Consider the following 26,533-nt stretch of genomic DNA (forward strand, 5'->3'; position numbering starts at 1 on the left):
TCTCTCTCTTGGCAGCCCCCAGCTCTCTCAGTCCTATAGGGCCTGGCCGGGATTTGCATGTTGCACGTCCCCTGCGCCTGGCTGCTACCGCTACTATATTCAGTTCAGTCAGGCAGGATTCCCCGTTATTTGGTTTTAAACAAGGCTGTCAACCTCACAATCTCCCTGTCTGTCAGTCCATCTGCCAAGCCATCTGCGCGCGCGCTTATTGTTGTGTCTCTTCAGTCCGTCAAGCCGCCCATCCATTCTTCAGTCTGCCTCTCTGACGCTTGAATCAGTGGGATGCCTCAAAGTGCTCCTCGATGCACCTGTCAGTGCATTCCTAAGGGAGGACAGTCGATTCTGTCGGCTTTGAGGTCACTGGTTGTTAGTGACATGTCTACGTCTGTTTGCGAAATAGACCTTAAAGATTAAATGATGTGAAATTTTCATGAAAAGTTACTGGAGATTCTCCAAGAGAATAAATCCTTTAATCCACTGCATTCAAAGCATCCCTATTTGCCTACCGGGGAATACATGCCTAAATAGACCACCTCATTAGCTGCCAGTGGGGTGCCATGAGTTCCCATTTCCCTGACAGCTAACAGGGGAAGACGTGTACACCTACTTTGATTTTCTGTTCCTTCCAAGCACAGCATCCGCACTCCTATGCTCGCTGCGACATGGAGGGAAAAGGGGAAATGACAGTCCCCTGGCTGTCATCTCCCCTGAAAGGACAAAAAATGGCACGGCAAGGCATGATGATTTGATCTGGATCCTGCAGCGTGTCGAGGTTCATTGCCCAGAGACTGAAGTTTGATTCAACCATAGAGCAGCTGCAAAATAATTAAATAAAAATCTAAATAAATAATAGATCCCCTCATCTGAATAGAGCCTACCTTGTGGGTAGGGGGTGGTGGGCGTTGGTTCGAGGTCACGTTCTTCTCCCAGCCCATTGATCCTGTTCTCTCCCCCTGGTGGTCTCAGGTTACCTGCTGGAGCTGCTGAATCGCTCTGAGGTGGCACTGCAGGAAACCTTCGCCCCCTCCATGGGGTTGCTGTACTCCCAGAACGCCCTGGTCTTCTCCGACCTGTACATGGAGCTGAGGCGCTACTGCAGGACCTCCAACGTCAACCTGGAGGAGGCCCTCAACGACTTCTGGGCCCGGCTGCTGGAGAAGCTGTTCAACCAGGCCAACAAGCAGTACATCATAGGTAAACAAGAGACCTTCCATACGCCGCGTTTAGATCAGATCATTTCTAGGCCTCATAGGATACATTCTCCGATTGCACTGGGAAAGCATTTTAAGACAGAAGTAGCAGAATTTCCCCCATTCGACAACTTAATACATTATAGTAAAATGAAAAAAACTATTAAATGCTGTAAACTGCTTTGGATACAAGTTTCAGCTGAATGACTTAGTAGTAAATACCAAGGACATCTACTTATCCTGACGATAAATGGATAATGTTCCATCTGAGACCACAGCTAGGCTTCTTCTTTGAGCTGGCAATATCCATCCATAGACATATTATACATACGATGGTGTTTGTAGTTCTGTTCCGACATAATACCAGTATTTTCAATAGCAATCATCACTGTTAATAACAGGGCATGCAAACAATAATTGCAAAACAAGTGCATACATCTCACAACATAGGTTCCCACTGCCATTTCACGGAATAGTTCAATTCGCCTAGCATAAACAGCTTTACATCACATTGTCATTTCTATATTATCCATAGGGAACAGCATTCCTAAACCCAGCCCACAGTCCATACTAGTGGTTCAACAAACGGCACAATAAACCACGTTTTGCTGGGCTTTTTCCTTTGAGTCTTTAAGTAATCCCTCCTCAATGTCATTACTATTTACTATGAAGCCATTCAGCTGAAACTTGTATCCAAAGCATTTTACAGCATTAAAGAGTGAGTTAATCCAAAAATCCATTTCTTCGGTAGGAAACGGTTTGGTTGTCACAAAGTGTCGATGAACATTTTGATGAAAATGTATTACGTTGTTAAATGGGAGAAATTCAGCTATTTTCTGCTTAAAATGCTTTTCTAGAGTAGCAGTAGTATCCTTTTGGCTGTTCATCCTAGATCAAGCTAGCATTCTATGGGTTTTGGCAACTTATGACAAAGCCCCTAGAACTTTCTCCAATGGACCCCTCTGTGTCCGTCTTCCATAAACCTTTAGGACCGTCAGGACTGCTCTGGGTTGCACTTTTTGAAACCTGAGGGCAGACATACTGAGGCAAGGGTTTACTTACCCTTTAATGAGCAGGGATGGTTTAGGCTTGATCAAGGATGCCTTATGGGAGACTGCGGAGGTTGGGGGTTAAACCCTGTAACCTTGTTGCTGTCAGCCGAATCCCCTTACCACTAGACCAGTGGTTCCCAACCTTTTAATAGGCGCACCGCTAAATGTCTTCAAGACCTTTGGAGGACCACCTCATATAAAAACGGTACAGAAATGTGCAGTGGCTGGGCAAACTGCCAGCACCCCCTTTAATCATAATTATTACTGCAAATAGGCCATGGCCAGTGGGAAACGTCAAGAAAACGTGGAAAGACAATGTCAGCACCGCATCTTATGCTGCCAGTGTGTTTATTTTAGCAAAAATGAACACAAAACATCAATGGAAAACATCACAATGGAAAACATGATTGACTCACAAAGCGACACTATTCTCGCATTAATAACAAGACACTATACCATATTTGAAACAATAATTATAAAAAATATAGCCCAAATGATGAAGATTATAATTTTCTTTGTCGTAAATGTGGGTATTTCAAGAAGAACCCTCCAACGTACCACCTGAGAATAAGCTCACATACATCCCCTGCGGTCTGCCTACCACATGAAAAACACAAGCACTAGACCATAATGCTCCACGGCTATTAACCCCAGTAGCAGTCTTCTCCCTCCCACCTTTACTGTTGGAGGCCTCAGATCCATCTTAGCCCCTTGCCCCCCTCACCCAACCCCTCTCCCTCCCTCCCTCCCCACCAACCCTCCGCAATCCATCAAGCCGCAAGCTTGAATCGTATACAAAGAAAATCAATGCTGCGTGTTAGGGAGTCGCCCCTGACGGCGAGGCTGCGATGCGTCTGATTGCAGGGGAGGACTACCAGGAGTGCGTCTCCAAGCAGATGGAGACGCTGCGGCCGTTTGGCGACGCCCCCCGCGAGCTCAAGCTGAAGGTCACGCGCGCCTTGGTGGCGGCGCGCTCCTTCACCCAGGGGCTGCTGTTGAGCGGCGACGTGGTGCGCAAGGTGTCCCAGGTAAACCCTCCCCCCCCCCCCGCCATGGCATTCCCCCCGTGGGTCTAAAGCGCTCTCTGAATCGCTCTTTTCCTGTGGATCTCACCATCGCCCTTCACGCCTCTCCCCTGTTTGTTTTTTGTCTTTATCTCTTTGGGCCGGTGTAATCACGTTGTTTCATCAGCATTGCATTTCTTGACGGCGCCGTTTAGCCGGGCGCTGAAGGGATTCAGAAGGGGGGTTATTCTATTTATGTTAACATAACCTCATCGTTAGTTCTGGTCAAGTTTTGGAAGTCCATTTCCTGTGGTTTTTTTGGTCTTTTTTCCGGTTTCTATTCCCATAACGTCTCTTCCCGCTGTCTCGGCTTATGCTGTTCTATTATTCATCCATTCTTCTGCTATTCACCCATTCTCTGCTTTTCTCCTTTCCCCCCCTCTCCATGACTCTTCCACATACATGCTCATTAATAATAATTTGGAGTGCTGCATTCCTTTCTACCTAGAGTGCAACTGGAGAGTCCAACTGGCAAAGACACACACACAAATGCCAACAAAGGCAAACTCAAACACACACAGAAACACACACACATGCAGGCAAAGACAAACTCAGGCATGAGCAGAAACGTACCCATGCAGATGGACCCAAGCTCATGCACAAACAGTATTACACAAATGCAGACAAACCATTCTCATGCACGAGCAGAAACGCACCAATGCGGACAATCCCAAACTGATGCCACAAACGCACACATGAAGATGAACACTAACTAGTGCACAGACAGAGACACACATTTGGGATAAACGACGCTAATGCATAATGGACATGCACATGTAGACTCACACTCATGCACAAGCAGAGACACAGATGTGCAGTTGGACACACACTCATGAACAAGCAGAGACAAAGCCGTGCAGTTGGACACACACTCATGCACAAGCGGAAGCACACACCTGGAGACCAACCCACACACATGCCACCATACAAGCACACAGTACCCCTCTCTCTTCTTTTCCCATCTCCAGGCAGAGTAAAAGACGATAGCAGATCGATGCACGACAGAAACCGGGGCTTCATGAAACATGGCCCCGGGTGGGGGCAATCAGCCCCTTGCTACAGCAGTTAATGTCCATGCCACGTTTGAAAAATATCCCCCAAGGCAGTGGGCAGGGTCAATTTAACGCACCCAAGAGAAATGGTGCCCTATGTGAGAAGGAGAGGGTGGAGTGAAGACCAGAGCACTATTGGAAAACCTCCGTCCCTGAGCGAGGGGTCGGCATGGGGGCGACGGACTATCGCTGGAAGGATGAAAGATATTTTCCCCGATCATGCAAAAGGCAAAGGGGTAGTTAGAGTAGTGCGTCCTCTGGGAAATAAACGTGATGGAAAGAACTTCTTACACCTCGGAGCAAACGGGTAATCAGAATTATTTGGTTCATCGTTCATTTGGGTTTTGATTATGAAACGTAGATTAAGAATGTTGTTTGTGTGGAAGAGGGTTATTCTGAAGATGTCTACGTCTTTCTCTACAAGTGGCCAAATTCTGCCACCACCGCATCGTAGGAATCTGCAGACAAAGCAATAATTAACTGAAATCCGACCCATGCTGTGTGTTCCTCAATGACATAGCAACCAGGATTCTGTGAGCTTGTATCTTGGCAGTTTGAAACCTCAGGCATCTCTTGACTTTCAGGACAGCGCATACACTCCACATGGCCGATGTCTCTTCCTGTTAAGTCTTTGTCAAAAAAAAAGAAGTGAGGGGGGCACCGCTGCTTACAGACACACACACACTCACACACACACACACGCACACACACACACAACAACACAAACACACACACACAGACTTCAAGATGTCTCAATTAAGCACACACAGCAACAAAAAAAAAACAAGCAGAGCCCAAGCCACAGAGCCACAGGGGACGGAGACCAGGAATAACCATGAGCACAGCTAGCCAAGCAGTGAGCCATAGCGGAACAGGGAACAGCCACCGCCTACTCGGAACAAGGCTACAGAACGGCATCCACGCAGGGGTTTTGCTACCGAATTAGCATAACGTCGAGAGCAGCAACATAGCATATTCCCATTCCCATGGTTCGCAGTGTAACGGGGCTGTGTTTACCGACGGCATTAGCATGTGCTCGCGCGCTAAGCCTCGGTTTTTATTCGGGATTTGTGTCCTGTTGATTTGCCCTCTGGACCCGCTGGAGAGGCCCGCAGCTTCTCGTCGGGCCTCCGCCAGCTTCCCACTGCCAAGCCGATTACAAGTCTTCTTGCATTCCTTTATTCGCCAAAAATATACCCACATGCTGATTGCACACAGTCACGCGTGCAGCGACGAGCACAAACACACACACAATAGCCTGGATGAATAGAATCACAAGTTCACAGTTTCAGCTATAGCTTCAGTGTCAAACACTGAATATCTTCCAATACTGCCTAGATCCTGTTATATATGTTTCCTGACCATCTCCGTTGCAGTGCCGGGGCTGAAGCACTGATGTGTTGGTTGAAAAGGGCCGGCTGAGTGAGAGTGCGAGTAATTAGTGTGGCTCTTTGCAAAATTATTAAATGTCATCTGCAGCTAATGACAGGATGTTAGGAACTGCTGCCACCCTCTCCAAGAGGTCATGAATGACAATTATATTTCCTTTACACTCACACATGCAAACACATGCTGCATTCACACACACACACACACACGCGCGTGCGCTCATACTCACACACACAGCCGCTCAAGTGTGCAGACATTGGTATGCATAAAGACACACATACACATTCACACACCCACACACAGACACACACACACCAAACACACACACACACACACAAAAGATACACCTACACACACACACACACACACACACACACACACACACACACACACACACACACTCGATTGATGTCCTCTGACACATAAACAGCACCAGGCTTCAAAAAAGAGAAATAAAGAGGAGAAAATGAAAAGGCTGTGCCAAGCCCCTGATGTTTCCTCAGAAGGCTTTTCTCCAAATTCTGCTTCTACCATGCCGTGCTTTGGCTTCTGTTGGCCCTTTTTAACTTTTTTATTTTTTGCTCATATTTTCCTTTTTTTCTTAATTACTGAGCAACCAATTTTTCCCTTTCCTCTCCTCTCCTCCTATCTTCTTTCCTATCCTCCTCCTTTAATCCTCAACTCCTCTCTTCTTCACCTCCTCTCCAACCCTCAACTTTTCTCTTTCCCTATGCTCCTCTCCCCTCCTCGCCTCTCCTTTCCCTCTCCCTCCCATCTTCTCTCCTCTCCTCTCCTCTCCTCTCCTCCCTCTCCTCTCCCTCTCTTCTCATCTCCCTCTCCTCTAATCTTCTCTCCCTCTTGTCTCCTCTTCTTTCCCCTCCTCCTCCCTCCTCTCCTCTCCTTCCGTCTCCCCTCTCCCCTCCCCTCTCCCTCCCTGTAGCACTGAATTAATTGCACCTGATTGTTTCAGTTTGTTGACGATGTGCAGAGCTGTGACACGTCCTGTCCTCTCTGCCCTCACAGTGTCAACAGCCAAGCATAGTAATTTGGTTCTCGGTTTACCCTCGTTCCTCTGTGGTAAACGTATCTCCGATTGATTACGCCCAAACAGCACCGACAGTACCTATTCATAGCTCTGCTTAGACACTTAACGATCCCCTGGTGAGATAATCATTTTGCCCCCAATGTTGTCATGGAGCCACGATATTGTTTGAAATCACAGAACTACAGCAAGAGGTTATGTCTATAGCTTCTTCAACCGAAGCAGGAGGCCAGTACCAAGGAATAAAGATCAGATCAGTTTGACATCGGTGTAGGCGACACTGAAGTCTAGGGAATTTATCTTCCCCTGGTTTGTCCCTTGGGGGTAGAGACTCCCTCTGTACTCCTGTACTCCTGGTCTACATCGGCTCGTATTAGCCACCGTGTCTTTAAAACAAAAGTCCTGCATTCCCCCCCCCCGAGGAGCAGACGGCAGCGGTAGCAGGAAGTAGGCCACGCGTCACATCGCTCGGCGGAGGCCAGGAGTCTGGAGCAGCACACTCCATTATGCAGGAGGGTTGCTGCTGGTTGTTCATATGTCTCCCCTAATTACACAGTGAAGCGCTGAGAGGAGGGGACAGATGAGTGAATCAGTCCTCAGTCGCCCTCTGGCAACGCGATAGAAGCTGCTACCGATACTGACAGGTACAGAGGGGAGCGCTTTGTGGAAGGACCCGTTGTGGTGTGGTGGTGGGAGCCCCAGAGTTCAGGATTTTAACCCAGAACCCTCCACTCACTTGTCAACAGAGGGGGCGTTGTCTAGATGCAGAAGTGTGGATAGTGTTTCATGTAAGGCAAGGGGAATTGGCGGCGGCAAAGGGACGTGAGTCGAGGGCCGGTCAAAGCCGTTGTGATCCGTTGGTTCGTCTGTGTCCCCCGCCCTCATGGGGTGAGAAGTAAGGACAGAAGGCAGACTGTGGGCAGCATGGCGGCTCATGACAACATCTCCCTCAGGCGATTAGTGGTTTCTAAAGAGAGAAGAGGGAAAAAAAATGCTGCTTCATGGCGGTTGTTGTGCAGCCCTGGAGTTCCCAGCAATCGCAGCTCGCACGGCTGATGTAAGATCAAGTGAATTTGTGAAAACATCTTCGACCGCGTTCTCTATCAGTGCCGCCAGTTCTCGTCTGTCTCTCTTTTGTGTTCGCACCCCTCGCCACGATCAAGGCCTCCGCCTTTCTTTATTTAGCTCGCCTTGTCGTACATACCTCTCTTGTTTTGGGTTTGTTTCTGTTTCTAATCTTCTCTGCTCTACCCCTGAATGTTGTTTGTGGGTAAAAGGAGCGTTGTGTGTGTGTGCGTGTGTGACTCATCGCTGACTAACGAGTGGTTGAAGTATTAGAGTTGGGAGATAGAACTAGGCCCTGTGACTCAAGTTTCCTTCCACTTTGCTGCAGTCTGGGAGTGTGAGGGAATTTTGCGTTCGACTTTTTCTTGTTTCCTTTGAACCTCCTATAATGTAATTGTCTGTGTTCATTCTTCTTTGCGTTGGTCTTTTGTTTGAGAACGACATATCCGAGAAAAGATACTGTATTATTATTGTTATATTGACATGGTTGCTGTCCATGGTCCTGACAATGTTAATTCTCTTAACCCCAGACCCCTTATTATTTTTAATCAGACTGCCATGCAGGCATAAATGCGCTATGATCCATTGAAGGGAAGTGTCCTCCCAGGCCTCTGCTGGTTTGTTTTCACTGCCCATCCTTGTTATCCCGTCTCCCAGCATAAAGTAGTGTATATTTGTTGAAAGTGTTTCCCTGACTTCGCCACTGAGAGGGGAACAGTCTCCATGCAGGATCAGGGCTGGCCTAGATGTCAGCTTAAAAGGGTTTTGTATGCATAGCTGGGCTCGCTAGTCCTTAAACGCATACACACACACATACACACGAACACACACACACACACACACACACACGTACACACACACACACACACACACACACACAAACACACCCAAACACATGGATATACGTATGCAAGCATGCACATGCACCCACACACACACAAACGCACACACATGCACATTTTCGCCTGGGGTTTTGTATGCATAGCTGTGCTCTCGTGTGAACAGAGCTTACTGGTATTAACCCAGATTCAGTGTTTCACGCACACAGGCCCTTTCCAGGCGGAGTCTGAGGCCTAGTGGGATAGACAGAGGAAGGGGAGGCAGCGGGGAAAGATGGAAGGAATGAAGGGATCGGGGGAATGTTTGCATGGGAAGTCGGGCTCCTTTTTGCCGGCATTTGTGAAACAAGTAATAAGAAAGCCAAATTCTCCGGGAACCAAGTCTTCTGTTTCCAAGGCAACGGGGGTAGAAATGAAATCATGGCAACGCTGAATGCAGGTCGCTGCGGGTGGTGATCCACCACTGGCAGTCTGGTTTCCAACACTGTCGGGGGCGAAGGAAAAGGGTCCCTCCACATTTTATCCAGAGGGCTTAATGCAGCCGTCACCAACACATGAAACGTATTTAAACGGGCGCAATGGTAATAGATAGAAGAGAGCCGAGACCTTCTAGTAAAATAAGAAGTATCTAACGACTTGAAATTGCCGTGGTGGGCTCTGGTCTGTAACTGGCTGGCTCTGATCATCCATGGTTTTGAGGTCAGCTGAACCCATAGTCAAATTAAACGTCGTTCCACCATGTATCTTTACTGTTCACTTTTACTACAATAGAAAATCCACCGGTGACTGAAACCGCCTGGTGCACAATACACCCGGGGTTCATTCTGACCTGCAGTCCAAGCCTCATGAGACCGGGATGGTCTCACAAGCTCCCATTATTTTACTCTCTGCAGGTCGGTCTGGCCTGCATCCCGACCCCGCTGTACGAATGCTAGGTCCAATCAGCGCTCAGGGCAGGGTGATTCAGTTCATGGCAGACAAAGAGGGCCGTAGTCTTGATGCATTCAAAAACAATAGCGGCGCCCAGGGAAAACGTGGCACTCGATGAAGCAATCAAAACAGTTCCATCCAAAATAGACAATGAACAATGTGCTGTTAAAAGATTAGCAAAAATCTGCAAAGAGGCTTTTCTCAGATTAGAATTATGTGTTTGCTTTATTTCCGACTATATTTGGCGAGGGCTGAGAGAGCAAGAGCATCACTCTGATTGGCTGGAGTTTACTTTAACTGTGCTAGGCAGTGGCCTCATTTGGAGATCAATGGCTGCCAAACCAAGGCCAGAATGATATTGATTGCAAAAACGCCAATGTGAATATACGTATAGTCCCACGAGGCTACAGTTTCTCTCTCTCCATCACGCTGCCCTCCTGTCTGCATTCGCTGTACTGTTTACAAAGGCCCAAAAATACTGGTGCAATACGGCCATGCCAACCCCCTGGTGTCCACAGGTGCAGCTAAGCCTGGAGTGCATGCGGGCCATGATGAGGATGACCTACTGCCCCCACTGCCGCGGCATGGCGTCCGCACGGCCCTGCGCCAACTACTGCAGCAACGTGATGAAGGGCTGCCTGGCCAACCAGGCTGACCTCAACACAGAGTGGAGGCATCTGGCTGGTAAAGAGGGCGACACACAAACAATGCGATGCGTACAAACACATACACACGTATTTGTGCAGTGGTTATCGAAGTGTGTTTTTTTTAACAGTGTGTCTGTGAATCCGTGTGTAATGATTTAAGTATGTTTTGACAGTGCCCTGTGCACACAAGCACACACAGAAACACACACACACACACACACACACACACAGACACACACACACACACACACACATACACACACACACACACACACACACACACAGACACACACACACACACACACACGTGTTTCCAACAAGTTTCTCCACCGGATCTCTGTGCTCATTTCTTCTTTAAACAGCCACCCATCTGTGTTTGTGCATAATTTCGCTCTTCATTAAACAGTCGCACCTTCTCATTTACTATCACCAGCTGTCTAGTCCGCGTACGCGGCACACCGGTTGGTTAATATTTCCCCCTTGACCCTCCCCTGCTGAACGCTACGTCTCTGCCTCTGCGCTGTGTGTGTGTCTGGCTGCTGTGTAGACACCATGGTGCAAGTGGCGGGCCGCTTCGACGGGCCCACCGGCGTGGACGTGGTGATCCTCTCGCTGCCCAACCGCATAGCGGAGGCCATCTCCACCATGATGGAGAACATAGAGGCCGTCAACAGCAAGGTAAGGATGCTGCCGTCATGTCCACACGAAAAGGGGGTGGGTTGTTAAAGAGGCATACTGTGTGTGTGTGTGTGTGTTGCATATGGAGTCATTAGGCAGACACTTTTGTCCAAAGCAGTAGTGCAGAGTCCCAGTGTTTTATGATCCGCTGTGATGCTGTGATGTCATTCTGTATTTACATTGCAATACTAAGGTTGTGGTGAGGGCCATGATAAGAAACATGAAAGAGCTAAACAGTAGGTGAGTCTAGGTATGAAATAGAATATACAATTTCAATTAAACAAAAATATGCAACTCATATTATTATGTAACACATCAGGTTATGTATAGGGTTTGACGTCTTTGATAATGAATCTTACAGACGCTTGGGAAATCGAACCGGGAACCTTTAGCCTGGGAGTCGAACATCCTATCCGCTACACTATCCTGCCCATGTCCAACGGTTGTTACTCAACATTGCCGGCGATTATAATACCTAAACGATGTGGTCATGTGCAACGGCTTCTCCTGATTTAACTAGGCCTGTCTTCTCATTAAAGTTCGGCACTGCAGATGTCGAAAATGCCGACGCATTACGTCACCCTACTTTCACCATTTGTGCAAATCAGCGTGACGCCTGCTTCCTTCGAATCTCGCAGTGGAATAGTAGACCGCAGCGCATACCTGGCTGCTTTTAAACACAGCGATCTGAATCATGACAGGACATGTCCCAACGCCTCACTCCTCGTGTTTAATGGTGTTTGAGCGATATTGTTTCATGACGCTTTTCTAAACACAAAGGCAGCTGTGAGAGAGGGATCACGGTGCGGTATTGTTGTGGAAAAGGGCTGGAAAAAGGAGCGGTGAGATAGTGAGAGGAAAAATAAAGGCTTGCTCTGTTCTGGTTGGCAGATAAAGAGTGTGTGTGTTCATAGCGTGGTAGAATGGCGTGTCTCTGGTGGTTCTTGTCTGGTTTAGAGAGTTTATCATTTATTTTACCTGCGTCCATTTATATTATTCATCAAATAAGGGCAAGGAATCCCTACGGTGATGTAAGTAAATGATTGCATATCTTCTAAAGCTAACGCAGACGCGTGGAGAACACATTGTGGATTCTATTTTATAATTACAGTTTATATTATTGAATACATTTGATATAAATTGCTGAAGATAAAGTCATTACTTCTACTCCCCTAAAGTCATTCTGTTCACTTATATTCCCTGTTATTCTATTGAGTATTGTAAATCATACATTGATTCAAATTGCATTGTATGAAAACAGAAACGTGATTGATGGCAGCATTATATTTATCATCATTACGTATCAGTAAACAACTATGAAAATAAACCTTTTTATTTTATTCTATTTTCTGCAAGATTATATGATCTAAGTAAACATTGTATAATTTATAGCACAATAGTATAATCAATCAACCTCAAAACCCACAAAATGTTACCTAGCAGTAAAGACTGAGTTCACGTCACACAGGATAATGTTATTATGACTATATACAAGTACAACAGGCTTAGAGCTACTCCAAATACGCCAGAGTTAACCTGACTCTTCTTGTGGTGCGGGTAAATATATAAACACGTGCATATAATTATAGTCGAGAGTGATTGCATCTACCATGGCAATGTCATGAATCAGTCCTTCAGGCACTGTGAAAGCAGTAGCATAAATCTGTCCTAGCCTCCTATATTGTGTGTTTGCGGTCACCTACTGTAAACACAAACTCACCATGATCCAGTAAAACATACAGTTCTTGTCGCTATACAGCAGCAGCCAAAGTACAGCTTAGCCTTCCCATTCAATGATGCTATTCACAGAGTTGGTTTCGGCATTATTGGATTTCATTCCTGTCAACACGGGGCAGCCACAAAGGTTATATACAGTGCAACATTGAGTCCACACTTAGCAGGAGGAGTAAAGTGTACAGGGTGAGTCTGTAACCTTACTGCTCCAGTTTCATTTTAATTCTGGAAGGAGAAAGCAGACAGCAGAGCCGTGCTTTCTTCGACCGATCGCGCCGTTCTCTCAGGAATAACTCATATCATGATGTGCCCATTTAATGCATGCCATGCTAATACGATTTAGTTTGGCGAAATGGTTCCCCTCTTTCCTGGTGCTCCCTGCTGTGGGATTTGAAGCATGACATACAGATGTCAGATACAGAATACCAACAGGGAGCGCTATACAATCCCCCCCATGGGGTGCATCAGATATCTCCACCCATTGTATAGGTTGCATACAAAGCGGTGGTGGGCGGAATCATGCCCAGCACACCTAACCTGGACCGCGTTAGCTGTCAGCTGATAGAGGGCGCATGACTAGAGTGTCCCGCCTGAACTAGCTACGGCCATTAAAAGGCATGTTGTTGCCGTTTTCCTTGTCAAACAATCATATGTGAAAAAAAGATCATCCTGCTCTGCCCCCTTTATAGTGTATTTTACACGAGATAGATATTTGATGCTTTGATGAATTTGATCAAAGAAAACATTATGTCTGAGGTCTCATGAAGGTCCCGTATTTATGAACAGATGGCCCGCTGATACATATAGCCAGAAGTGATATGCTGCTCCTCAAATAAACATATATTCCTTACAAAAATGTAACAAGTTGGGGTCGCAAAGATTTTTATACTGAACAACTGGTCAGGTCAACAGGTCAAAAACTATTGGAAACTGCTTTAATGTAAGTTTCTTTCAAGACGCGGATAAATTCCTTCATGGCTTCTCATTTCTTCAACCTCTCGTTCTATTTTCTCTTGTTCCTTCTGCGTGTTTGCTTTGGTTCTGCCGCAGGTGTTCCAGGCATGTGGGAGTCCCAGGGAGGGGGCCACCAGCACGACAGCCCAGGAAGAGGTGTCGAAAGGGGGGAAGATTATTCTGGAGGACAGGGTGGAGCCCAGCACCGGCAAACTAGAGCAAATGGTAAGTGCACTCAATCGTCGGGCCTTTCCGATGGAATCTGAAGGGGCTGGCTCTGACCTCTTATGGAGCGGCTGTCCAGGCTTCTAAAGTATCACTTATTATATGGCTTGTTATTGATGATGGTCAGGCCAAACTATGTTCTCTGATACAGTCCAAATCCACATCAAAGGCCGTGAGATGAGGCAATGGATGTGGAAATGGAACGATGGGAAGAAAGAATGTTTTGTCCTTTTTGTGCCATATCCCTTCTTTAGATGCTAGGTATCCAGTAAGGCTGGAATGACGTGCGGGCTAATTGCTGTTCCATTTTAAAATAATTATAAATAAAGAGAAAGCAGTGGTTCTAGTTTAAGACCCCTTAAAGAAATATGTCACGTTTTTTGTCAAAGGGTACAATAGTCAGATACAATAGTGTATTGTATTGGACATAATGTTACAGTGTTTTGCATGGGGCATCCATGAAAGCATTATGAATACCGTGCATTGATGTACACTGACGACGGGCAGGTGTTGGACGTGTCCAGGAGGCTGAAGGACATGCAGCCCTACTGGGTCTCTCTTCCCAGCGTCCTTTGCAGCGACCGCGTGGCCACCGGAGCAGGTGCGGAGGACAGGTGTTGGAACGGGATGAACCGCGCCAGGTGAGACACGCCGATATTGATCCACTTAAATCAGCTGCTTTGAGTGTCTTGTTGTTTTAGAGTTGTCAAGGAGACATCTGGTCGGTATTCTGGCGGACCATTTGTTTTCCATTTGGATTTGTAGCGCTTTAATTTGGAACTGTTACAAGGCAGAGGTGTGCCGTTGTTGAAAAGGAATGCACACCTGTGACACGTTATAGGCCAATCGGGATCAAGTATTCATCAATGCTGTTTTATAATGCATATTTATGCATGTATTTATTTCTATATGTATTTATTTATTCTATTTTACACTATTGTGTCGTACTGTCTAGGTTTAATTGAAAAAAATATTATTTTAAGAGAATTGTGACTTGAGTTTTATCTATTTTTTTATGTGTGTACATCTGTGTGTGTTTGTGTATGTGTGTGTGTGTGTGTGTGTGTGTGTGTGTGTGTGTGTGTGTGTGTACGTGAAAATGTGTGTCCGTGCCTTTGTGGTGTATTGTCAGGTACCTGCCTGAGGTCATGGGCGACGGTTTGGCCAGCCAGATCAACAACCCTGAGGTGGAGATTGACATCACCAAACCAGACATGACTATACGCCAGCAGATCATGCAGCTGAAGATCATGACCCACCGACTGAAGAATGCCCTGAACGGCAACGACGTGGACTTTGTGGACACCAGTAAGGACATTGCTAAAATCCTCAAAAATATTTTAAGCTAGTTAGAGTGCTTCAATGTCTCACCAACAATTAAATAATGATTACAAATATGAAAGGAAAATATCATGAATAAAAAAATGTATAGGAAGGAAGGAAGCTTCCATAGCAGACAGATCATTATGCCAGAGGATCTTGAATGACACCTTTTATAGCTTCACACGGCTCTGTTGAGACCAGTCTATCATGTTTCCGGATACATCTAGATTGTACATCAAACATTAAGGCAGGTGTCTTGTTGGGCTTACCATTGCAGATATTGGCTATCTCTAGATTTCACAGTAATGCAAATCATACTTTCAAAGCCGTTTCCTCTTTTGACAAGATAAAGCTGGCTTTTGCAGCTTTCACTATTGATGACTTTTGCAATGTGATCAGGGACAGATGTGTTCTCTCCCTGCTAATATTTTGGGTCGATTTTGGTTTGTAGTTCTGCAATCCCTCTAGGGAGCGGTTCTTTTACCTACTTCTCAAAGAGAGGTATTAGAGTCTGAAGACCCATCTCACCGTCTCTGTGAATCGCACAGAATTCAAAACTCCATTTGCTAAGCTCTTTTGGGGATTGCGTGGAAGGTATGCTTGGGAAAATAAAAAAAAGCTTGGCCTTAATCATGATGACAGTTTTGTAGTAATTGAGGTCAGACATTATGTGAGGTTGATTGTGTAAGTACTCCTGCTGAATCCCTAATCCTCCAGTCTGGGGCTGGAGCTACTATGAGCCAACCACCTATATTTTAAATTTAGCTCAGGAAGGCACCGCTCCAACCACACCGGCAAATGGAATAAAGCAACACTTCAAGTATTGAAATAACTACTTTAGTAGTGTCAATACATTACGATATGACGCAGTGCACTCGTTAACATTGCTTTGGAGAATCATGTTTAATGATAGAACTGAAAGTGCCAGGAATAATAAACAGGCGACACAGTACAGTTCAGATAGATTTCAATCAAACCCAGAGCCAGCCTTCCAGCTGGGAGTCCAACCACCCTAATTACCGCCTCACTATGCGTGCCCCCCCAGGCGTTGAACATAGCTGATGATTCATTCATTAAACACCGTTGAACCGTCTGCCCTTCCCCCTGTCTGTAGGTGATGACGCCAGCGGTTCAGGAAGCGGGATATGCGCCGATGACTGCCCCCCGAGCCCGCGTCTCATTGTCCCGATCACAGACCCCCCCACGGTGTATGCCCGCCCGGAGAACAAGAGGGTGGTCAAGGGGTCGGCCAGCCAGAACCTCCCCTGCGTCCTCAGCTCCCTGCTCTCATTGGCCGCGTTGCTGCTGCTGCTGTGGCGATAATTGACAGGTGGAATCTGCCAATCGGGACTGAGTTTGGGACACTGGGAGAGGGTTTGGCTTATAAGGCAATGTGGTGGGTGGGGTTTAAGAGGGGCGGGACAAGAAGTCTGGAGTCAGTTACTTTTGCCAAAACTAAACAGTTATGAGGAAAGAAAAAAAAAACATATACAGATGGACTTCCTTTTGGGTCACGCGTTAGAACAGACAGAACAATGAGTATTCCTAGTATTCACCGTTTTTCAGTTCTGCTCTTGGTCCTTTTTTTATTTTGTGCTATATTATGACACCATTAGAGCTGGTCTTTTTGCATCTTCTAACGTTTTTTGTTTCTGGGTGTGTGGGTTCTCCGGAGGTGACGTGTGTGTACACGAGGCAAGTGACAGACGGTACGAGCTGGGACGCTAGTTGTTGGCTGGGTCGCATCACGGGTGGGGGGGGGGAGCCAGAGGTTTCGGGGGGCTTCTGCAATACAGCGGAGCCACGTTGATTAGTGCCGCGTCTGCCAAATTTATATATTCACGATTATTTATTTATTAATGATTCTGGAGAATTTGAGCGCCCGAGTGGGTTTTCCCCACTCTGTAGCATTCATAGAAAAAAATTAACTTTAAATGGAATTTAACCATTGGCAAGGGGATAATCTGAACATGGCCATGGGTAAGCCCCGCCAAACCTCTTAAGATATTAAAGCCACGACATCATCACACACACACACACACACATATATATATGACCCCCTGCCACACACACATGCACGCACACACACACACACACACACACACACACACACACAGACACGCACTCCCCCCTGCATCAGCACTTTGTGACTTTAGTCATGTAAGCTGTAATAATAGCTGTGATCACACTCACAGGGACCACGGCCCCTCCACTGTGAAAGAAATGTGACCCTTCATCACCCCCTGCCCGCCACCCCCTAACCCTCATCCTCATCCTCATCATCATCACTGAACCCCCACCCCCTCCCGCTCCACCCCAGAGCCCATCCCCTACGCCCGGCCCCTGGGAGGAAGGCCCCATGTAAGCAGAAAACATGCTAGGCTATGCCCTGTGGGTCTCGGGTGACCTTCCTTCCATAGATCAATGTTTGGGGAGCTGGGGTGTGTCATTTAAGAACCTCTAGCTGCCCCCCCCCCCCTCCTCTCCTTTCTCCCTCCACCTTGCACCTCCCCCACCTTCCCCAGCCCTATCCCCACCGCCCCCTTCCCATTCCCTTCCTAGTTAAAGAGTTAGAACACGCCATTGGAAATGAATAGGGTTTCGAATAATAGGAAAATCAATGTTGTCACCAAAAAGGAGAAATAGCAAGTGCAAGCATATCACTTTTTTCTTTTGTTTTTTGGTCAATTGTAGGCAAAAAAACAAAAACAAACAAAAACAATGAATGTGCTCCCTTGATGTGCTATTTCATGAGCTCTACAGAGGCTGTATGTTTGCAGGAAGATATCATAACCACAACCAGCGTTGGTGCATATTTTTGTTCATATTTTTTCAAACAATGTTCTATATCAGAGCACAAGCCGTCTCACTACCCAGAGCACTTCACGGTACTATAACCACTTGTTCCATCACAGACTGTCTACCGCTATACAGAACGAACACACAAACTCATAGGACATTCATTCTGGCACAGAGATGAATATATGTTGGTACCCCGGCCATTTCAATCTAGCTCCTATCTTCTCCTTCGGCTCGCTGTATTCCCTTTCTTCATTTTCTTGCTCTATTTCCTCTATATTTTTTCAATTGCGGGTTCTTCTATTTCCTCCCCTCACTTCATCAGTCAGCACGAACTTCAAAGTCGGTCTCCCTCACGAGGCACAGCCCGACATAACCATGACGTTGTGTTTGATTTAAACGTAAACCCTACTGGGGAATGTTTGGGCGGGTGGGGTAATGCAACGTTAAGACCTCACTGAGCTGAAGATCACTTTTTGGCAGGAAGCAGTGCCGGTGCAGAACTTAACTGAAAGGTCAGCAATCTCATTTGGAATGACGTGTGTTGAGGTACGGGACAGCTGTGGATGTTTGCTTGTATGTATTTCGGTATGAAGGTATGTATGTATATGTGTATGTATACACGTTGTGCAGGCATCAGTGTTTGTTGCTTTGTGTCTTGAGAAGGTAAGGCAAAGAGAGAAGGAGAGGGAAAAAACAGAGGAGAGAAGGATGCATCTGAGACCAGTAATTTCAGTGTACTGCATCAATCTGTGAAGCATTAGTTTGCCGATTATTATAATAATTGATTTCTTGGATGGAGGCTGCCATGGATGGAGGCCTTTGATTCAAGGAGCCTAATGTTTTAGCTCGGCTAACGAGGCCTGGGAGATCGGGTTAGGGTTTTAATTGTTGCGTTAGTCATTCGAATGCACAATGGCTACGATCGTACAGCCGTAGAGCGAGGGAGGTCGTTACACGCATCATTAGATAATCGGCTGGGGTCCTCCGTATGAGGCTCAGACCATTGCAGGGAGATCAGATCCTCCGATGAATTGGGAATCAGGGCATTGCGTGTGTTCCACAGCTGAACCCAGCCCACCACACCAGAGGCCTGTTTGACCAGACCTGCTGGTACCGGTTCCCAGCTGGGCCGTCCCTCGAAAGGGAACACAAAGGAAAGAAGGGGCTGAGACACGAACAGTGACGGTGCTGAGATCTGCAAATATTCAGCATCTGGTCCACTCAACAATAAGATCTGTTTTTGTTCGCCTGCTTGTTTTCCACAGGGGGCTTGAGCTGACGCTATCCATGCCAAATCACAGAAATAAGAGCCAGATCATTCCAATAAATAAAAAAAAAAAACACATACCTCCTGAAAAAGATATTCTTAATAAATAACCGAACAAGCAAAGGACTTTTACCACGGCTCATGGAGGCGGATTGGGAAGACAAATAAAAAGAGCCGTTGCCTTCGCCTCCACCTGGGGATAACAGCTTGCCTACTATGATTACCTGATTGATCGCACCTGTGTCACCGTTCCTTGAATAGCTCTGGATTGTGGTCCCCTTCTTGCCAGGCGTCTTCCAACTGACATTTGTTGGCAGATAGGACCCTTGTCCTTGGCTGTCTCTCTCTCTCTCTCTCCCTCGTGTCTTTATTTACTATGTTTCTCAGGCCACTTTGGTGCTCGAAAATGCGCTTTTGTTGTTTTTATTTCTGACCGCCCCCTGCTACGATCGGTATGAGCTGAGGCTAGGAGTATTAGTGTGTGTGTGTGTGTGTGTGTGTGTACATTTGTGTCTGATGGATGTGTCTGTTTCTTTATTGAGATGTCCCTTGCTCCCCGGTTTAGACCTTAGCCTGTGACTGCCTTTCGGAAAACATTGATGAGGTTGGGGGTCAATTCAATATCTGGTAGAAGATAAGAAAGAAAGTAAGATAAGGGGCTATAGCTTCTAAGGGAACTCATTGGTCACGGTGATCTACACTGAACCTGTGCTCTCCGGCCTCTCTGTCACTGTCATAGGGGAAGGACCACAACCTTTGGTGGGGACATTCCAATAAAAAGATCTGCGACTTACAGTATGTTCAAATGACATCACTTTCAATGGCTATGCACCACGATGTCATCGGCCAAAATTTGCACAACCCCATTCCAACATGCCCCCCCCCCCCCCCCCCCAAAACCCCGCCCGGGCTTCCCACCCCCATCCTTTGGTCTTCTCCTTTCTGTCCTCTTCCGCTTTTGATTTTGTTCGCTTGTGCCACCACTTCTGTCCTCCCCCCCCCCCCCTTAAATACGCTGCACTTTTATAAGGCCAATATAATGGCATTGTCTGCACAAAATAAGACTACAAAATGGTGGATCAATAGGTGAGTCGCGGGGCCCGTTCCAGAAATCGTCATTGATTTGAGATGTTTGTATGCAGACAGATATGGACCAGCGATGTCACACCTGATCACCTGTGGTGAAACAGCACACACACACACACACACACACACACACACACACACACACACACACACACACACACACACACACACACACAGTGAGGGGCCCCTGGGTTATGTCTGAGATGCCAAGGAGCTGAAGGATGTGGCTCCAAGGCTTAAGTCTGTGTGATATGTTTTCGATCCTGCCATGTCTTAGCGGGTGGTCAAGGAAAGCCACCCACTGATCCTAGATCTGACGACGATAGACAACATTACTAATGAGTTGAATGTGGCTGGCATTGTGGAGAAGTGCCAATTAAAGAAAATACAAGTTTTGTTTAGTTTTTTTTGTATGTAAAGCCTATGGAGAGTTGGTGTTTATTGTGAAGAGAGAATCCAGACAGGTTGGAAAAAAAATACAAATGTGTCATTTGCTGTCATTTGTTCCCGGAATCTATGTCAATTATATACATTGTACAATTTTCATGATGTATGTGTCTTTTTTTGTTGCAAAATATGTATGCATGACATCTGTTTGTGTGTGTGCGTGTGTGTTTGTGTGTGTGTGTTTGTTTATGTGTGTTTGTTTGACCAATAGGACACCAACAACACATTAGAAAACATGCAGCCCGCACAGTACTCTTCCAAACCATGCAAAGTGGTCCTTGTGTGCCTGCTTCCTCGTAGCTGCAATATCTTCTGCCTTTAAAGGCCCAACGCACTGTAATGAGGATGTCAGAGGTGACAGCTGCTGTCTGCTTGCAAAGTGCTTTGTTGTGTGTTTTCCATGCCCACTGTGCCCACTGTCCACACCGAGAAGAAGGGTAAGCAAGACCCAAGGGAAGTGTGTGTGTGTGTGTGTGTGTGTGTGTGTGTGTGTAAATGTGAGTGTCTCTTTCTAAAACCTCCATGCGCTCCACAGAAACGGAAGCGGTTCCGGCGGAGAGCTTGTCCCGCTCAGAGCTCAGTACATCATTATTTCCCCCCTGCCTGTCACAGTTTCAGTGACACGATATATAAGTAACGACACACTAGAACCAAAAAGGGGGTCGGGGGGGCCGTCAGACTCAGCTCGTGGGCAATATTTCACCATCATCCCGAACATCATATAATTACTTCACCGTATATGTAGGCCTACGAGGAATGGGGACATCGTAGGTATGCGCAGAGTTCTAGTATACACCGCTCATTTCAGTTTCTCTCCATCCCCCAGGCACAGATTTGCAAAGAAACACTGTTTGATGAGTTGCCACAACAATGAGATTGAACTGAGAGAAGGAGTTTGGGCGGAATGTCACATCCGCCCATGTGGTATAGATATTAAACTAGACGCCCTCCAGGAGAGCTCCTACACGCTTAGTTCACATGCTCAACTATGCACTGATGGACTCTTCAGTCATCCTTGTTCGATGCTGTAGAGAGATGCCAGAAGATTACGACTGTTTCATAGGTCATGAGACCAATTACTTGACTGACACACATTTTATAAATTGTTCAATATTTATTCATCTTTTGACACATTTCACCTGTCGCCTCAGTTGCTTATTCATGCAGCTCCTGCTCTTGCCTTTAACTAATGCAATGGCAGAAAAACAGACAAACACACACACTCCTACACACACACCACACACACACAGCAATCACAAACAGACGTGTGCGTGTGGGCCTAACAAAAATGCACACGCACAAATATACAAACACAAAGACACACACCCACCCACACACACAAACACACTTACACACAAACACGCACAAGCACACACACACACACACACACACGCAGGTTTGTGCAGTTTATTCTTAGCCCCTGCATGCCCTTTTGATCAAAGTGCTTTTATGATTCAATGCAGTGCACGGCCACGCTGTTAGAAATATCAGCTCAAACTGGCCCCGCCATCAATAAAAACCTCCACTGCTCAACACAAAAACCAACTGCCTCACTCCTGGTTTTAAAAGTTTTTTTCCCTTATGGCCCTTTTTAACTATTAGCCATAACACGTTGACCCCAGTAGCTTGGGGAAGAGTAGTGACATCCTGTGTACTGCCATAATTGTTTTACTAGCACAATAGCAGAATTATTCAAATAAACATCATCATAAGGTTAGGTTAAATATTTACGTTATAACGTTAGGTTAAATATTTTGGATTTTCTTCTCTGATTAGGTCATTTTTCCTTCAACAGTGGTTACACCTCTTAGAACTGTTAGTCCATTAAACAAGGGGACATGTGAAGAGATTCATCGGTCATTATAATTTTTTTAGCCGCTCTCCCCACCTCAACACTTTGAACATGTAATACTTCTGAGAATACGGGCTGGTTTTCACTTCAAAATGAAGGATAGGGAGTGAATTACCTAGTAACTTTTAACTTTTAATGTCATGCCTGAAAGCTAAGCCAAAGACTCACTCCTTTCTTTGGCTAAATCTCCTCAGGAGCTACAAATATATTCCTAAGATCTCTTGCCTGTTGGCTAATTAGACACATTCCTCTCATCCCCAAAGCCTCTTGGCTTTATCATATCTGATCTGTGATGAGGCTCACTCTCTAATTCTCTCCGTCTGTAATTCTTTCTATCCGTCTTTCATCAGTCGTCTGAAGAGTTGTTGTAAAATTCATCATAAACGCGCAGGTCCTTTAGATCAAGTGCTAAACAGCAATGAGTGGTGTCTGGCAGAAGAGGGATTTGATTGCGGTCTAGGGGCCACCGCATGTTCAGACTTACTTCTTGTTGTAGACGTGCAAACACTGCCATCGTGTGGTAAAGGAGAAACATTACAGCGGGAGATAGCTTCAAGGAATGTTGATAGAGGATTCAGTTCATAGAATAAAAGGATCGGCATCTTGGTGTTTGAAAATATACAGCGTCTGTCGTTGTGATGGTGCCCAGTTTTAACCAAGCAAAACTGTTTGGTGGGCATGTCTTCAGTCTCCGATGGCGTGTACGTTACAAAACATAGAAAAAATAAAAAGGACATTGAGATGGCTTGTTTTACATCACATTTCATTTGGTGGGGTTTTCACTGTATTAACATACAGGTATACAGATACGATATCTCTGATGATTAAACAGGCTCCAAGACAGACTGTCCTTGGTTTTACTCTGTTTCCTGGCCCAGAGGAGAGAAAAACACAACTCTAGTTACAAACCCAAGCACAATGTGTGTTCCACACCCATACAATTTTTAACTACTATGTCTGAACGTTCACACTTGAGTATCCCTGCGATCTCCATCAGGTTGTTGGGTTTTTGTTCTCCATTGGCTGCCAGCCCACTGGCTATTTTTATTATAGAGCTCCCCATGTGACATGGCATGAGTGACACCAGACACCCGCTTAGGAAGGACCCCTTCAGGGGGACAGCCAGTCTGTCTGGACCAGATAGTCCTTCCAGACCGCAGGTTACAGCACTAGGGCTTGAAGCCATGGGCGAACAGCCATGGAAACGAAATGGGTTTGTTATCGCTGTCATTTTGTATTCATGGGCCAAATTATGTAAAATGGTGGCTCATATGAACACCATCTTAAGAAATACATTTACTTTATTGTAACATCCACACTTGTGTTTTGGTTTGATGGGGTTTTTGGTTTGTTTTGTTTTTATTTAAGTAGGGTTGGTGTTGTTAATGGAAGGGGGATAATTGAAAGCAGGTGAAGGTAATTAGGTATTTATTTGACCACATCAACATTTGTGTTTTGTTTGGAAGATGAACCACTTGTGGCTATAGCAAAGAGGCACTTGATTTGAAGGCTAAAGCAGCTGAACTATGATTAATTAAGAGATAAGGTTAATTAAGAACAATGAAAGGAATAACCTTAGATATGAAGGACTGTTTTTTGTTGTTATTGGACTACTTTTGTATGTATATGGTCAAGGAGAACTTATAGTCTTTGTATATCCCTCCGGGTGTATTTTGACTCAGGGCAGACCTGCAAGGAACACGTGATAATCAGAGAGACTTCTTAGAAAAGTATTAATGTCATGAAATGTTTGGCTGGAACAGAGTAGGGGGCAGCTGAAAGATCTTTAAGTTTCAACATGTGGATTAAAGGACTTCTGAGGCTCATCTTAAACATCTGGTGAGGTAGGATTTGTGGAATTTGAGTTGCATGGACATTTCCTTTCTTTTCTTTGATTAATTGGACATTGCTTTTCATGGCATTAAATGTCCTGTCTCTTTCTTTCCCATTACTTCTGTGGTGTTGTTTACTATGTATATTACTGTATTGCTTTGTGTTTAATTGAATGCTGCTGCTGCTCTCTTGGCCAGGAACCTTTTAAAATAGTTTATTCTCAAAAGGATTGTTAAAAAAAACAACATGTTTAACAAAAAAAATGTTTTGTTAAAGGTCCCATGGCATGCTACTTTATGGCTTCTTTAATATAAATACTGGGCCCCTAACACAGTATTTGAAGACGTTCCCGAAATAGAACCGGTCCCCTCTGTGAAGACCCCAAGAGGGGCCCTGCCGTAGAGGGGCCGCACTGCCCAAGATAGGGCCGCACAGGGGAGCTGCAGCCACACCCAGTGAACACTCTGCTTGAACTGCATGACTGAGGAAATGGCTTACAAAGATTACAATATGTTAGAATACCTTATTAAAAGACAATAAAACATGAGATAAAATCTGATGGGATGATGTTTTTCATAGACCAGTAGTTCTCAACCGGTCTGGACCTACATGATTCATTAGTCTTTAAGTCACAACCCGAAAAATTAAATCTATTTACCAACACTGTAGTTATCAACAATGCCTTCAAGTACTGTTTAAAGCATCGAAGCTAAACTCGATGAAAGAGCAAGTCATTGAAACATGAAGGGAAATCCAAACCTTAGTTTATTCATGGGCTTCTTTTTAAAGATTTCCGTTTGAAATTGGCTCTGTGAACCACTCCAAATGCTCTTGCTTTCCACCAGTTGAAAATCTGTGACATGGACCATGCATTTTAAATCGTTAAACGGTTGATGATAACATTAAAGGAGTTCTTGAATGCATATTTTTCTGTTCAGAGATGATAATTTATAGTTTGTGTGTGTTTTAGAATAAGCGATTAGTTCAAATAACGCAACTGATGCAGAGTAAAAGATACCTTCCCGTCAAACGGCTAACTTTGAAAAGCAATGTATATTAACAACGTAACGGGTTTACGTATATAACCTTAGAACATTATTTTAATACAATGTATGAATCTGGAAAAGCATGGATTTGTAGGGTGCATTCCCAAATATCACCAATAGAGGCCAGTGTATTCCCTGAGAGTATCGGGGATGCTGTTGAAGATGCCTGTAACCTTGAATGGTTTGTTTTCCAGTGGAAGCAACAAATCCATCCCAATTCAAATGCAAAGGTGCGTTGGCCTACAGTATGAAAGGGCCTTCAACTAGCATACCAACCCCTACTCAGGGTCAAAGGTCATAGTCTTCAAAGATAAGTCCTTGAGGCATGAAAGAGGAGAGATGGGGAACACAGCAGATCATTGACTCACCACTCTTTGTCTCTCCGCTCACTCTCTCTCCATGAACCACAGTGTCTTACTGCCTCCGGCTGCACATCTTCAAAGTGGCCTGTGTTCTATACCAAGTCCTCGGCAGATACCTGATGATGCAGTAGCCCTGTGTAGATGGAATACAGTTAAACACACAACAATATACCTAGTACCGCTTATGAAATACATAATTCTAATTTGCAGAATGTAGATATTAGGATTATATCCTATACAATAACGTATGCTTTAATTGTGCATCTCCAACTCTGATTTATCATATTGTTCGCAGTGACCATGACAATGAGCTATCACTTTGTAAAGGATTTTACCTTTAGAAGACAGCTTGTTATAATTTTTTCTGTGCTTGTTTGCATACTTTGGTTAGGGAGACATGATATCAAATATTATGGTTGAATGGATGTGTAAATGAGCTAGAGAGGAAAATAGATGAAAGTAGTGTGATCTCTCGTCCACTGGTGGGCAGTGTTGCAGTGCTTAGTGAGAAGCCCTCCCGCCAGAGGCTGCCAAGGACTCATGGGGGAAACGGCAGCAAGATGAAGCTGAAATGTGATGGAAGCTGGGAAGCATGTTTAAACTCCTCAATGTGTGTTTTAACTCAAGGCTGACTTGGAAGGAACACAGTTAGAT

The 26,533-nt window shown here is 45.5% G+C and overlaps 1 protein-coding gene across 1 annotated transcript in view; it reads left to right on the forward strand.

Moving 5' to 3' along the window:
• The window catches only part of LOC307085763 (glypican-1-like), a gene marked incomplete at its 5' end in the record, with an annotated part of 20,974 nt that extends 91 nt beyond the window's left edge, over nt 1-20,883 (forward strand). The window contains 8 exons of the mRNA XM_079750624.1: nt 967-1,194; nt 3,107-3,270; nt 10,142-10,307; nt 10,818-10,948; nt 13,733-13,861; nt 14,369-14,502; nt 14,994-15,169; nt 16,299-20,883. Coding sequence (XP_079606750.1) covers nt 967-1,194; nt 3,107-3,270; nt 10,142-10,307; nt 10,818-10,948; nt 13,733-13,861; nt 14,369-14,502; nt 14,994-15,169; nt 16,299-16,507 — 1,337 coding nt within the window. The 3' untranslated portion in view covers nt 16,508-20,883. The remainder of the gene's footprint in view (nt 1-966; nt 1,195-3,106; nt 3,271-10,141; nt 10,308-10,817; nt 10,949-13,732; nt 13,862-14,368; nt 14,503-14,993; nt 15,170-16,298) is intronic.
• Between the last annotated feature and the right edge of the window lie 5,650 nt (nt 20,884-26,533).

This window comes from Pollachius pollachius (genome assembly GCF_949987615.1).
Source record: "Pollachius pollachius genome assembly, chromosome: 14".
NCBI classification, from domain to species: Eukaryota; Metazoa; Chordata; class Actinopteri; order Gadiformes; family Gadidae; genus Pollachius; species Pollachius pollachius.